Below are 14,059 nucleotides of genomic sequence, written 5' to 3'. Positions count from 1 at the left end.
ATAATTTTTGGTCCCAAATTTTTTATAAATTTTACTGGTAGTCCACTGTATGAAGAATATTTGGGTATAATATGTCACAGTTTACTTTATTTTGCTATACTCACTTACATAAATGAACTATAGTGTCCTGCACCCACTTGTAAAAAAAAAATAAAAATAATTATATCTGGTGTCTGAATCATTTTTGGTTTGACTGTGGATTAATTCTTGTTAAAACTACAAAGTAATTCAGTCAAGAGCATACTCTTTAAGACAGGTATTTTGACATAATTTTGTATGTATTTGTCAGTACAAGAGCAAGAAGAGGCAAATTTCGGTGTTCAAGCGCTTTGAGACGCACCTCTCTGCGTGCGCCCTGTGCGCACAGAACACCGTGCGCGGGTGCTGAATTGGGCTCTTTCACGTCTTTTTCTGTTTGCATGTTTAAACTGCGATTTGTATTTGTTCGTTTAGGTGCAGGAGGTTCGATGTTGCTGTCCGTGAGACGCGGCTCTCTGCGTTCGCACCGAACACGGAGCGCGAGTACTCAGTTGAGTTTTTCCGCGTCTTGTGTTTGAATGCTTTAAACTCTTTTGAATGTTTAAATTGGCAAGGCTTAAAAATACGTGCAAATGATAAGCTTTCGTAAGACGATGCGCAGCAGTGGCCCATCAACTGTCCTGAGCGTCTTTTTAGGCTGTCCTCAGCCAGTCGGTTGAGATCGCCGGGGGCCTCAGCCGTGGGCCCCTATAATCGTCACCACCTTTCACCCCACTAGCGACGGCCCTGATCATATAGTTATCAGTGGCATGTAAAATACATTACCGTTCAAACGTTTGGGGTCAGTAAGATTTTTTTGCGCTTTTGTGAGAAGTCTCCTATGCTCACCAAGGTTGCATTTACTGTATTTGATCAAAAATACAGTAAAAACAGTAATATTGTGAAATATTATTACCGTTTAAAGAAACTGTTTCCCATGTTAATATATTAAAAATATATATTTATTCCTGTGATGGCAAAGCTGAATTTTCAGCATCATTACTCCAGTCTTTAGTGTCACATGATCCTTCAGAAATCATTCCGATACAATGATTTGGTGCACAAGAAACAATTCTTGTTATTATTAGCAATGTTGAAAACAGTTGTGCTGCTTAATTTTTTTTTTCGTGGGAACCGTAATAACCTTTTTTTCCAGAAAGTTCAACAGAACAGTGTTTATTTAAAATATAAATCTTTTGTATCATAATAAATGTCTTTACTGTCACTTTTGATCAATTTAATGTATCATTGCTGATAAAAAAAAAATTTACTGACCCCAAAAGCTTAAACGGTTGTTATTTACACAAGGCACACCGAGTGAAAGGCACACCACCTTTCACTTTGAGCAAGGAACAAACATTTTTGACACATTGTTTTATATCAGACATAATTAAACAGATTCTGCCAAATAAATGTCTCGAATTTCCCCTGTGCTCAGTATACATTTTTTATTCATGAATTTCAATCCCCAACTCTTGTATTTTTTATTGTCTGAAAATAAATTGTTCCTTCTTCTTTAAGATGAATCATTCATGTTGTTGTATTCCTCATTTTTAAAATCACTTTACATAAAGGTGTCTGCTAAAAGAAGAAATGTAAATGCAAAGCAGAATTCAAAGAAGACAAGGTTTTGGCTGGATCCTGCACTTGTTTGGAATCAGTAAAAAATTGCAGACAGTTCAAAATCTTTTATCTGAATTTTTCACCAAGTGGAGAAAGGACAATAGTGTTTGATCTTTTTCTACAGAGTCTGAGGTGGGAGTTGTTGTTCAGTTGGCCGTGAGAAATATCACACAGCAAATCATCAGAAGCGATGCAAATGCAATGACAGTTTCCCTCCATTTGAAGTGAGCATAAGGCTCTCTCAGTGGGAGTTGCCCCCCTTCCACGAGCATTTCCATATCATGATACGCATGTATATGTTTTTTGTGACACTGTATTTCATGGCTCAGTGTATTTGAAGATGGATACTGAGTGGATTTTAGCCTGTAACTAATCCATCTATTTCCTGTTTGTTTCACTGTTTTTGTCCAGGGTCTTCACGAGGAATGTCAGTACCTCTTTCAACCTCAGCTCATTGTTCAGAGGCTCATTGGGATTTCAGTGCTGTATCCTGGTTACTTCATTGACCAGATGATTCCTCTTCACAATAGATCTGTACTCTACAAGTGAGTGATTATTTTTAAGATGAAATTAAGATGCAATATATCCACTTACACACACAACACACACACACACACATTTGTTTCTGTGAATTGTGGGGACTTTCCATAGACTTCTATTAATTTTATACTGACCAAACTATATTTTCTATCCCCTAACCCTAAACCAACCCCTAACAGACAACCTGTTTGCTTTGCTATTTTTAATATATTTATTAATTTTAATAAAAATTCCAGGTTTTACTATCCTTGTGTGGTCCCCACAATGTAGCATAAACAGGTACACACACACACACACACACACACACACACAAAATCAACAAAAATTCTAAAATTATAGGGATAGTTTACGCCAAAAGGAAAGTCTGTTGTCAGTCAGTTTTTCCCCCTGAAAGATTACTACTTTTATCAGTACTTTTATTCAGCAAAGGTGCATTAAACTCAATAAAAGTGACAGTAAATACATTTACAAATAATTTCTATTTCATATAAATGCTGTTCTCTTGAACTTTCTATTCATCCTGAAAAAATGTATGATGGTTTCCACAAGAATATTAAGCAGCGCAACTATTTTCAACATTGTTAATAATAAGAAATGTTTCTTGAGCACCAAATTAACGTATTAGTATGATTTCTAAAGGATCAAGTGACACTGACAATTTAGCTTTGCCATAGCTAAAATACATTTTAGAAAATAGAAAATAGAAAACAGTTTTGCTGTATTTTTGATCAAATAAATGCAGCCTTTGTGAACACTTCTTTTAAAAACATAAAACAATTTTACCACCCCAAACTCATGAACGGTGGCGTAATCACCCACATGTGATTTCAAACACTTAAATAAAACCATCTTTCAAAATTGTGAGCATTTCTACTCTATTGTCATCTTTGCAGACTTTCACACATCTTTCCTGATCAGACACACGAACGCGCACACACCGTGCAAGTCTCTCACCTTTTCTCTCCCTCATTCTGCTCTCAACACTTTACCATTCCACACACATCCTTTTCTCAAGCTTCCCTCTATTTCAGGCTTCTACTCTCATTAGGTTCAGATATTAAAGCTCTCCTCTCAATTAGCAAATAAAGTCTTTCTAAATGAAAAAGAGGAAAATGGAGGAGGGAGAGGTGATGAAATGCATTCATAAACAACAGGGTACACAGAAAAGACCTTGAGCACTGGACATTATGAAGATGGGCTTTTTTTGTATCATTAAAAGCTGGTTTTCAGCGGTGACACTTAGGCAGCTGCTGTTTAATGGATGTCTGGATATTATTATACACTATTTTATAGCATATATAGGATATCTGCCACATGAAATACTGTGTAGGAAGAAATAGGAATCTTCTTATATGTAATAAAATCTAGTGGACTATGTTAAATATAGTTATTAAGCATAGCTCTTGTTATTTAGTTTGTCAATTAAATAAGAATTTGTAATATTCATAATAGGACATGCTATTTATTCAGTTGTGAAATATAAAACAGTACTGTGTAAAATTGGAAGAAGGGATAAATTAACCATGCAATAAATGATTTTTTAAATTTATTTCAAAGACCAAGTTCATATTCCAAAACACTTTTTTCCCGAAGCGATCCAGCAGATCTGTAAACAACTTGTGTTCTGTTTGATTGAGCATTTGGTGTGCTGCTCATATTGTTAATGATCAAAAACCAAAAGACAAAGCCAATTGTGTCATGGCCAAAATTTTTTATATTATTTATTTATTCTAGCTTCACAGTTGTTCTCCATCTCTGTTCAAATTGAAAAGGGCGACTTGCATTTGTTTCCTGATTAGTTGTTATTGATGTAGAAAATTAAGACGGAGAGATATCATTTAATTGCTTTATGCATTTTCAACAAGTTTGTTATAATAGGCTGAAGTTTAAAGTTATCCTGAGAGTACAAAAACACATTCCTGTTTAAATGCTTCCTTGGCATTTCGATAGGCATACTAGTATTGTTTTACTGCATCTCATGAGACAATGTCTACAGTAAGTGTAGCTTTCAAGCAGATGTCCTCTACATTTCTTTCCCTTGTACCTGGCAGAGTGTTCATCCCAAACTACATCTCTCGGGTGAAGGTACAGCTTGTGGACTGCAATACAAAGAACAGAAGCGGGGAGAGCTGCCCGGTTCTGCTGAAGATCCGCTCAAGGGCCCCGCCGGTGCATAACTCCAGCGCTATGGACTGCAGAGAGAATGTTCCCTGTGAGCTGGAGGTCCCGCTGCCATGCTGGGAGCAGTGGTACTATATTTTGGTGGAGCGTTACCTCAGTAGCTCAGATGTCTACTTTCGTATTGGCATTCAGGTTAAAGGTAAGAACTTGTTTTAAATTCTAATTGGTATTGGGTTAATCATAGTTTCATAATCAATTTGATCATTCCTTCCTCCACAACAATCACTCTGTATTCTCTATTTCTTTCTGATTCTGTTGTCTAGGGCTTTTCAAAGCCTTTAGCTCTGTATGAACATACAATAGCCCCAAAAACTATTTGGACACTTGTGAATCCTAAAAAAACATCTGAATTTCAGCAAACAATTTATGAGGTTTTTTTTTTCTTTCTTAACTTTCATTTTCCTTTTCTTTTTTCAAAGTGATTTTAGTGAATGTGTGAAGTTCTCCTCTAGTTCACCCCAAAAACTATTTGGACACTTGTGAATCCTAAAAAAACATCTGAATTTCAGCAAACAATTTATGAGGTTTTTTTTTTTCTTTCTTAACTTTCATTTTCCTTTTCTTTTTTCAAAGTGATTTTAGTGAATGTGTGAAGTTCTCCTCTAGTTCACACAGATATATCATACTGAATGTGTTCCACAAAATTTGACAACCAGAATATACATTGTGTCTTAGTTTTTAAAAGCTTATCTATTGTTTTATACTTTGATCCATATACATTTTTAAAATATATTTTTAGTAATATTTATGATTGTTTTGCTTAAAAAGTCAAAACATATTACATTATATTTCCTTAAAATGTTATTTTCCAAATATTTTGGGTCAGTATTTTTGATAACATATGTAACATTCTTGGTAAGTAAATTTTCACTATTAACAAGTTGCTTATTAGCATGCCTATTATTAACATATTGGCTTATAAAGCACATATTCTGCATGACCATATTCTGCATCCCTAGTCCTACCCCATACCTAAACTTAACAACTACTTTACTAACTATTAATAAGCAGCAAATTAGGAGTTTATTGAGGCAAAAGTCATAGTTAATGGTTTGTTAATGGTGAGAATTGGACCTTAGAATAAAGTGTGAACATATTTTTTAGCAAGTAATAATGTTAATCAGCAATGATGCAAAACTGTTTTCAGCATAAGAAATGTTTCTTGAGTACCATATCAGCATATTAGATTAATTTGTAAAGGATCATGATCATCTGATAAATTCATCTTTATCTGAATAAATTGATATTTTTTGCTATATTACTATTTTACTGTATTTTTGATTAAATAAATGTAGCCTTGAAAATAAGAGAAGTCTTTTTAAAAACAAAAATACAGTAAATAATAACCAACCTCATACTTAGAGTAGTGCACAGTAAATGTCACTTGATTTGGTATGATATAATGAACAGTGTTGGGGGTCACGCATTACAAGTAACGTGAGTTACGTAATCAGATTACTTTTTTCAAGTAACTAGTAAAGTAACGCATTACTTTTTAATTTACAAGAGAATATCTGAGTTACTTTTTCAAATAAGTAACGCATGTTACTTTTTTTCCAATTTATTGACTGACAGCTCTCCTGTCCCCATGCTTGGAGAAATCAGAAGATGTTACTGTAGTTCAAAATAAATATGAATATGCATTAATTCATCTCACTCACACACACACAAAAACACATATTCAGTATTCCTCAAAATGAATAAAAATAATGCAACTCAGAATATGACGCAAACCTGCAATAATTAAATGTTAAACAACACAAATATCCTTTATGTATTTAATCCCATTCTATTAACCAATGTCTTTGCTTCTGAGCTTCGATGATCCAGTACTAATCAACCGTACTAATAAGCACAAATGACTCTAGACAAACATTTGTGTGTTTTTTTTATTGCTGAAGTGTGTTGAAATTTCTTCTTCTGCATTCTACTGTACGGACGTAAATCTACTTTCCCTTCAGCCTGAGGCTTATTCATTTCACTTTTGGTGTGAAAAGGCTTTTATATTTGCCAAAAATATAACTTTTTTATTTTAAAAACAAACAAGCAAGCCCTGTCCAGATTTATAAAGTAACGCAAAAGTAACGTAACGCATTACTTTCCATAAAAAGTAACTAAGTAACGTAATTAGTTACTTTTTTATGGAGTAACGCAATATTGTAATGCATTACTTTTAAAAGTAACTTTCCCCAACACTGATAATGAATGACGTTTATTCATGAAAACTTACAAGTACATTTCTTTGGGTTCACTGTGTGTATAATGTTTACATCATCTGTTAATCTGCAACATGTAGAATTTAAGGCAGTAATCCATATTGTAATGAGCCCATAATACAGTACAATCAATGTTTTGGTGTTCTGACATATCATTTACCATGGGCTTTCTGCCAGCAACATAAAATCACACTATGAATAGGCCCACCTGGTACCATATTTTCCAGCCAGTGTTTGGGGGCACGTTACTGGATGCCAATACATTCTCTGATTCATTGATGGCCTGTAGTGCTGTAGGTTGCGACAATCCCAGCAGACTCCAGTGGAAATATTTTAGTCCAGCACAAATGAGAGGGCAACAGCTTGCAGATTTGATCCGGGCTTCATTCATTCTTCATTGGGATTTATCAATACAAATGTTACAGGCATATGGCTCCTAGTCACTGTTTGGTTTGAGCATTGCGAAGAATTGCATTTGAGCATATTAAAGCTACCTGGAATGCATTCTGACTTCACTGCTGGAAGGGTTTTTACAAAGGCAGGTGTTCTCATGGCCCAGGTGGAGTTGGGAAATTAAAGTGTGTTTAGAGAGAGACAGGCTTTGTTATGAATCTCTGTGACAAATTGGAACCTCGGTGGGCTCAGATGAGGACCCTGTCATGGATTGGAGCCTCCGCCTTTTATTCTGCCTGATGTTACAATGAAGTGTTGATGAATTTCATACTTTTCCGTGTCTTGAGTCCTCGTGATAAATATGGCATTTGGACTGCTCGCAAAGTGTGAAATAGACGGGGGACTCAATTCGGTCACATGGACCGTATTATTGCAGCATCGGGAAGTTGCACGCTCACTTTAAAAGACTCGATTTGAGTCAGATTTGCTCATTCTGCTTAAATCTGAATGTTGTTTCAAATTACACAGCTGTTGTTTACGGTACGCCGCATATGACCTGATTTTCCCAGAATTTCTGATTGGATCTCAGTTTTAGAGCATTAAAATATTATCACTCACAACTTTAATGACTTTCCTGTCAAAAAACACCTCCAGTTTACAAGGTCAAAATTGAACTTCCCTCCTCACAAGTGTTAGCAAAATCCCCCCACTCTGCTTCTATCAAATCTACCTGGTTCTCTCATTTTGTGTGAGGTTTCTCTGTTCGTCTGTTCCCCTGTTTTTCCTCCACGTCCTGCGGTGCAGCAGAATCCCCGCCTTTGTTAAAGCCTTGATGCCAAGGGATGTTGTCACTGATGGCTCGGTAAGAGGGGATGAAGAGGAGGGCCATTGATGTTCAATGAGGCTGAACAGTCTCAGACCAGCTTAGATAAAGCACTCACAGGGGAAACAATTGGCCATGATGAGACGGTGTACCTGCGGAGAGCATTATCTGTGCGCGTAAGGAGCGGAAAAAGGAAAAACCTGTCTAGCAAGGACTTATTGCCGTTCTGTCACTTTCAATGCTGAGAGTCAATTTTGTCACTTCAGACTATTTGCCGCATTCATAAAGGAGGAACGAAATCCTTTTTGCTCGATGAATTTGGGCTGTCAAAAGATTAAAACATTACAATAGATTAAAAATATCACGATTTTTGTTTTTTTGTTGTTGCAGATTTCAGTTCAATTCAGTTTGTTTAATTTTGTTTAATAGGAATTGTTATTACAAAGTTATTAGGAATAGATTTGCAAGTAATCTCACATTTTCTCATTCCTTTTTAATGCATTCAGTTCTTTTTTTCATGAAATATCAACATAAAAAGTACCAAAGATTTGTACTACTAGCTTACAGCAGTCCATGGGTTTTTCTGCATTAACATTGTATTTGCTCCTAGGTGATTTTTCATATTTGTTGTTGATTAAATTCTTCCATGCAAAGACTGCAGATGAATATACAAAGTATAACAGTCACAGTGCAGGTAAAGTGAGACAATATTTTGTCACTGGCTTTGTTCTTAAAACATGATCCAAATGGACACATCAATGTCAATGCAATCTAATTTCAGATGAAGTTAATGCAGATTTATAGTAATGGAAGAATGTACACGTAATGATGGATGATTATGATTAAGTATTCCACTATACCCGTGTTCACCCATCATTAGTACCACTTATTACTAAACATAGCTAATCCAGTGACCCGAGAGCACTGCAATCAAGGTAACTATTAGACATTATCTAACACTGTCATTCATTTCTCCTCTATGCTATTTTTCACCAGTTGTGATGGTCCATACCCTGCATCACATGACCTTGTAGTATCACCTGTGTCTGAAAGTTTTGGTCAGTGCTTCTGTCAGCCTTAATTCAATTATTCTGAACCTAGCTCCCCTTTCCTTGATCAATTTCTCTGAACAGCAGATACTGGCTGGCTGCCATCGCTCTCCCATCTCCCAAGGCGGTATGACCCTTCATGTCCTTCCTTTGCCGTTTCTCTACACCATTCAGTTCTCTTGATATTCTTAACGGAGAGAATAGATTGTTTATACGTTCAACAAGAACCATCTGGAGTTGCTGTGTGTGTGGAATTCATTTCCTTGTGTTTATTGATAAGACAAAAAAAAAACTAAACTAAACTGATTAAAATTCTGATTTGATATGGTCATCTGATGAACTCAACTACTCTTATGGTGTAACCTAAACGATTATGAAATTACTGTATTACTGTACCAGTAGACGTATTAAAAAGATTACACATTTTTTACTTTTTATTATAGTGATGTGAACTTGGGCAATGGATTTGTTTCAGTAGACACTGAATATTATTCTCGTAATGGCTTTGATGAATGGTCATTCTTCTCTCGGCGAGATACAATAATTTCTTCATCGTCCGAGTGAGTCATATTGTTCCATAGTGTGTTGTTATTTTGTAGGAATGTTGTTGAGGTCTATATCTGCTAAAAAAGACATGTTGTGGATGTTCAGTTGATCTTTTATATCAGGCCTGTCAAACACATGACTAGTAGAGGAGTCAAACTTGGATTGAAGGATGATTTGAGGGGGAAAATTAAATTATGCTGAAAACATTCCTGTTCACTTATTTCCATAATAAATATTAATTCATACTCTGATAAATTAGATTTAGTAATTTCCATGTGCTCCCTTTTGTTTTACACCAAGTTCTGTGGCTGGTTGTATAAAGTCTTACTGGGTAGTCATCTATTTTTTTTCTTTTAGTTGTGACTATTTTAAGTCAGTTACATAAAAACAGATTGGTTTTAATTAGAATCTAAAAGGTATATTACCTCTAAGCTAAATGCTAGTTGGTTAAACTTGTTTTTAAGACAAAGTCTTAATATAGTGGCTATGTTTATTCAGTTGGCCCTGGACTTTAATTCAGAAGTGTGTTGTGCATATTCTAGGTTTTTCGAATATAAAATTTAAATAAGGTGCACATTTAGTTCACTCTGGCCAGTGTAAACCAATAAATTGTCATTTTACAAAAATGTCCAATCTTGAATGAGTTTGACACCCCTGTCTTAGATAATCCTCTTTGGTTTTTCTTTCCTTGTATAGTAGACTAGCTTGATCTAATCACCAAGCATGATTTTACGTAGTTGTACAAAGCAGTAATACTGTAGTAGTAGTAATAGCAGTACATGGTAGTAGCTCATGGTGCTGCAGTTTGAGACAGTTTTTTTTTTCCTTTTTTCCAAATTTTACTTCCCCTGTTGCTGTTGGTGACACCAAATGGTTGTATTGATAGTGTGATTAATTGTGCTAATCACTCATGAGCTCCAGGCTTCAGGGAGTCCTCTTTGTTTGAGAGACATCTACAGAGCCAAATTGAAATGGATCCCAGTTGTGGGATTTCAAAAGCAGTTTCAAAACAATGAGCTGCAAATTTTAGCCCCCAAACTGCACTTTATCACACAGCTGTAATTGAAGCGTCAACAGAAAGGGTTTGGGGCTTTAGCCACACTTGCTATTATTGCAGACCACCGTTGTTGGGATAGCTGCAATTCAAATATGAGATTTTACATTTTGCTTGATTTTTCTGGTGCTTATTGGACTCCATTTAGCCCTCAAGGAGACGAGAAGGTTAAAACACAATAAAAGGATGCTTAATTGAGACTGATGTGTTTTTATCAGCATTAATGATGAGTTTTAGTGTCTTAACTTGGTGATATGACTGTTAATAGATCTAGACCCTCCAGAGCTCAGAGGACTGGAATGAGCTAATTCAACACTGAATGAAATAACTACATTCTCTACAGAGGCATATTTCTCTTCAGTAATGACATCAGCGCAAATGTGATTGGGAACCGTTACGCAAAAGGGAGAACAAATAACGTAGTTAAACATAATTGTGTTTTTGACGAGCCCCATTGTTATTGCTATTGATTGTTTAGCTGGTCTCATGAATATCTGGAATTTTCTTTCAGGTTTAACTTTGGTTATGGTTAAACAATCTTTAAGCTAGCTGTAAATTAAATATAGACATATTTTGTATGAAAAATCTTGGTTATTTGACCTTACAGCTCAAGTGTGCTATGATAATGTACAGTTACATTTTCTAAACGATGAATAAAAAGTGCAAGAGTGTGACCAATATTGAAGGACTTTCTCACTTTGAGGATATTGAAGCTGTGACCTTCTAACACAGCATTTTAAATGCAAAATATAGTGTAATTTTGCCCGCCGGTAGCCATGACTTTGCAATGTCCAACCTTCATGGAGCCATAAACCAATTTCACACAGGGAATTGCATTTTTATTGACTTTTACATTCTCTACAATGGGCATGAGAAGCAAAATGTTTCAGATTCAGGGCTTAAAGGGTTAAGTTGGATCTATATATGGGTCAGTGACAAAAAGGGGATGGCAAGATGAGAAATTCAAAAATCTTTTAAAAACTTGTTTTAAAAGCATGCATCAGGTATTTTAAAATGTACACAGCGTGTTTATGTTGATTTTATGTAATTAAAAATGACATGTACCTTTTGTTTTAAGTTAAGTTTAAAAAAAGTTTAAGTTTTTTTTTAAAGTTAAGACTGAATTGTAGGATATCAGAGTGAATCAGGCAATTTCAGATTTGATCAGATTGGCGTTGAACAACCCAAAGAGCCAAATTCCACAAAGAGGCCCAGGATAACAAGACAACGTCATAAATCTGTCCACGATACCCTGGTGCCATGAGGAGAAACGCCACCTAGTCTCGTCAAACTTTACTATTTTCTTTCTTTTACTTTAGTTTATTTTCCATTGAGAGTTTCGTGTTCTGAGTTAAGTTTTTTTAAAACAGTGATTCTGTTCAAATTCCCTATAAAATCTAAAATCTAAAATTCCCTTTGAGCTAAGTTTCCCTTACAGAATGTACATGCAAATGTAAAATGGTCTTACCACCAAAGAATGAGAAATATTAAATATTTTATCCACCTAGGCATGTAAGCTTACTCATAGAAATAAATACTTAATTTTAAAATATCACACGAAAATAGATTTTATTAGAGTTAACTCTAAATGTACATTTTAATGCATTTTTGCAATATTTGGCAGGACATATGCTGATGTCCTGAAAACACCTCTGTTTTATTCCACATTAATACAATTATATTTTTATGAAAAATACTGGTTACGCCAATTGACACAAACCAGTTACACCACCTGACCATGTTGCTTTTACAGCCAAAGGCCATTGTTTGTTGAAGAAATTGACAATGAAAATCAAGCATGACTGTCAACAAGTTCAGCTGAAGTGCTTTTTTTTAAATGCTAAAAAAACAAACAAATCTGGCAACACGAAATTATCATAGTATCATATTGTAATTTCGTATTGTATTATGGCATCTGTTGGGAAAAAAGGGGCTCTGTTATATCATATTAATTATAAAATATCAGAAATGTAATGAATTGTATTTTACAGATGTAAATTGTAATCTTTGGTTAACATTTCTTATCAGTGAATTTATGTTCAAATGTAGACACTCACTTCCTTCTGCTACAGTATTAAATCATTTATGTATATATTACATTATATTATATGATACTATGTATTGCCTAAAGTGATAGTTCACCCAAAAATGAAAATTACCCCATGACCCCCCCTCCCCCAAAACTTTAAGCCATCCTAGGTGTATTTGACTTTCTTCTTTCAAATGAATACAATTGGAGTGACATTAAAAGTGAATGGGTGATATTCAATAGTCCAATAAACTGCATCCATCCATCATAAAAAAGTGCTTCAGACTGCTCCAGGGGGTTAATAAATGCCTCCTGAAGCGAATCAATGCGCTTTTGTAAGAAAAATATCCATATTTAAAACTTTATAAACCGTAATCTCTAGCTTCTGCTATCTATCGTACTTGCGTTCACGAGACAGTGGCATTACAGCAAATGATGTAGGATGTAGACGTAGCATAAGCTCTTGTGAGAATATGCTAGTTTTGCGAGGAAAGGAAAAACCAATCTCCTCTTGTTTTGTTTTGTTTTTATTCTCTCCTCTACAATTCTGTGTTCGTCACTTCTCACCAGAGCTATGCCTACATCCTACATCATCCGCTTGAATGCCACTCTCATGGACGTGCATACGACAGTTAGTGAAAGCTACAGATTATGGATTATAAAATTTTAAATATGGATATTTTGCTTACAAAAGTGCAATGATTCGCTTCAAGAGGCCTTTATTAACCCCCAGAGCCGTCTGGAGCACTTTTTTATGATGGATGGATGCAGTTTATTGGACTTCTATTGGACTATTGAATACCACCCATTCACTGCCATTGTAATGCTTGGAAGAGCCAAGACATTTTTTTAATATAACGCTGATTGTATTTGTCTTGAAGGTGAATAAATCAGGTGGTAATTTTCATTCTTGGGTGAACTATCCCTTTAAAATTTTAAGTGAATGGAATAGAAATATGCATTAAAGCTAAACATTTTAAAGACACTAATGTCGTGCAACATAATTATTTGATCCTAGACTTACAGAGCTTTAATAATACAGTTGTAGATACAGAAACACTTTCTCAAAAATATAACATTAAACACTTGAAAATAGTTTCTATTAGTAGGTTAGTTTATATTACATCTTCAATCAGCATCATAAACTAGTGATATTTGACTAAATTGGCCCCTAACAGAAAGGCTTGTAATAGGAGTCAAATGGTGTAACCGGTTACACCACTTGACATTTCAATTTAAAATCTAATTTGACAGGCATTATCATGGACACCTATGTACTGTATGTACATGGCGTTGGTGGGAATATTTCAAATGTAATTTTTAAAGTTAATACTCATTTTTATAATAATGGTGAATTATCAGTGTATTCCTGAGGTCATACCATTTGACATGTATACCTTAGAATACCTGACCATACCCTAAAATTGTCAAATTATCTCACATTTTAAAGAGAGTTACTAACATTTGCATGCAGCAGTTAGTAACACCAGAGGTCCTTCTCTGTGATATAATTTCCTGTCACATGACCTTCTTGCAGAATATTAACAAAATGGCTCCTTGAATGGTGGTTACACCACCTTGACACTC

The 14,059-nt window shown here is 35.1% G+C and overlaps 1 protein-coding gene across 1 annotated transcript in view; it reads left to right on the top strand.

Moving 5' to 3' along the window:
• Positions 1–4,654, top strand: part of LOC107561602 (transmembrane protein 8A-like) — a 71,403-nt gene extending 66,749 nt beyond the window's left edge. Inside the window, exons 4-6 of the mRNA XM_016246078.1 lie at positions 2,053–2,186; positions 4,233–4,501; positions 4,626–4,654. Coding sequence (XP_016101564.1) covers positions 2,053–2,186; positions 4,233–4,501; positions 4,626–4,654 — 432 coding nt within the window. The remainder of the gene's footprint in view (positions 1–2,052; positions 2,187–4,232; positions 4,502–4,625) is intronic.
• Positions 4,655–14,059: the final 9,405 nt, after the last annotated feature.

This window comes from Sinocyclocheilus grahami, unplaced genomic scaffold (genome assembly GCF_001515645.1).
Source record: "Sinocyclocheilus grahami isolate Dianchi unplaced genomic scaffold, SAMN03320097.WGS_v1.1 scaffold783.1, whole genome shotgun sequence".
Taxonomy (NCBI): Eukaryota; Metazoa; Chordata; class Actinopteri; order Cypriniformes; family Cyprinidae; genus Sinocyclocheilus; species Sinocyclocheilus grahami.
Note: the sequence above shows the minus strand (reverse complement) of the source record. Positions and strands in the feature narration are given on the sequence as shown.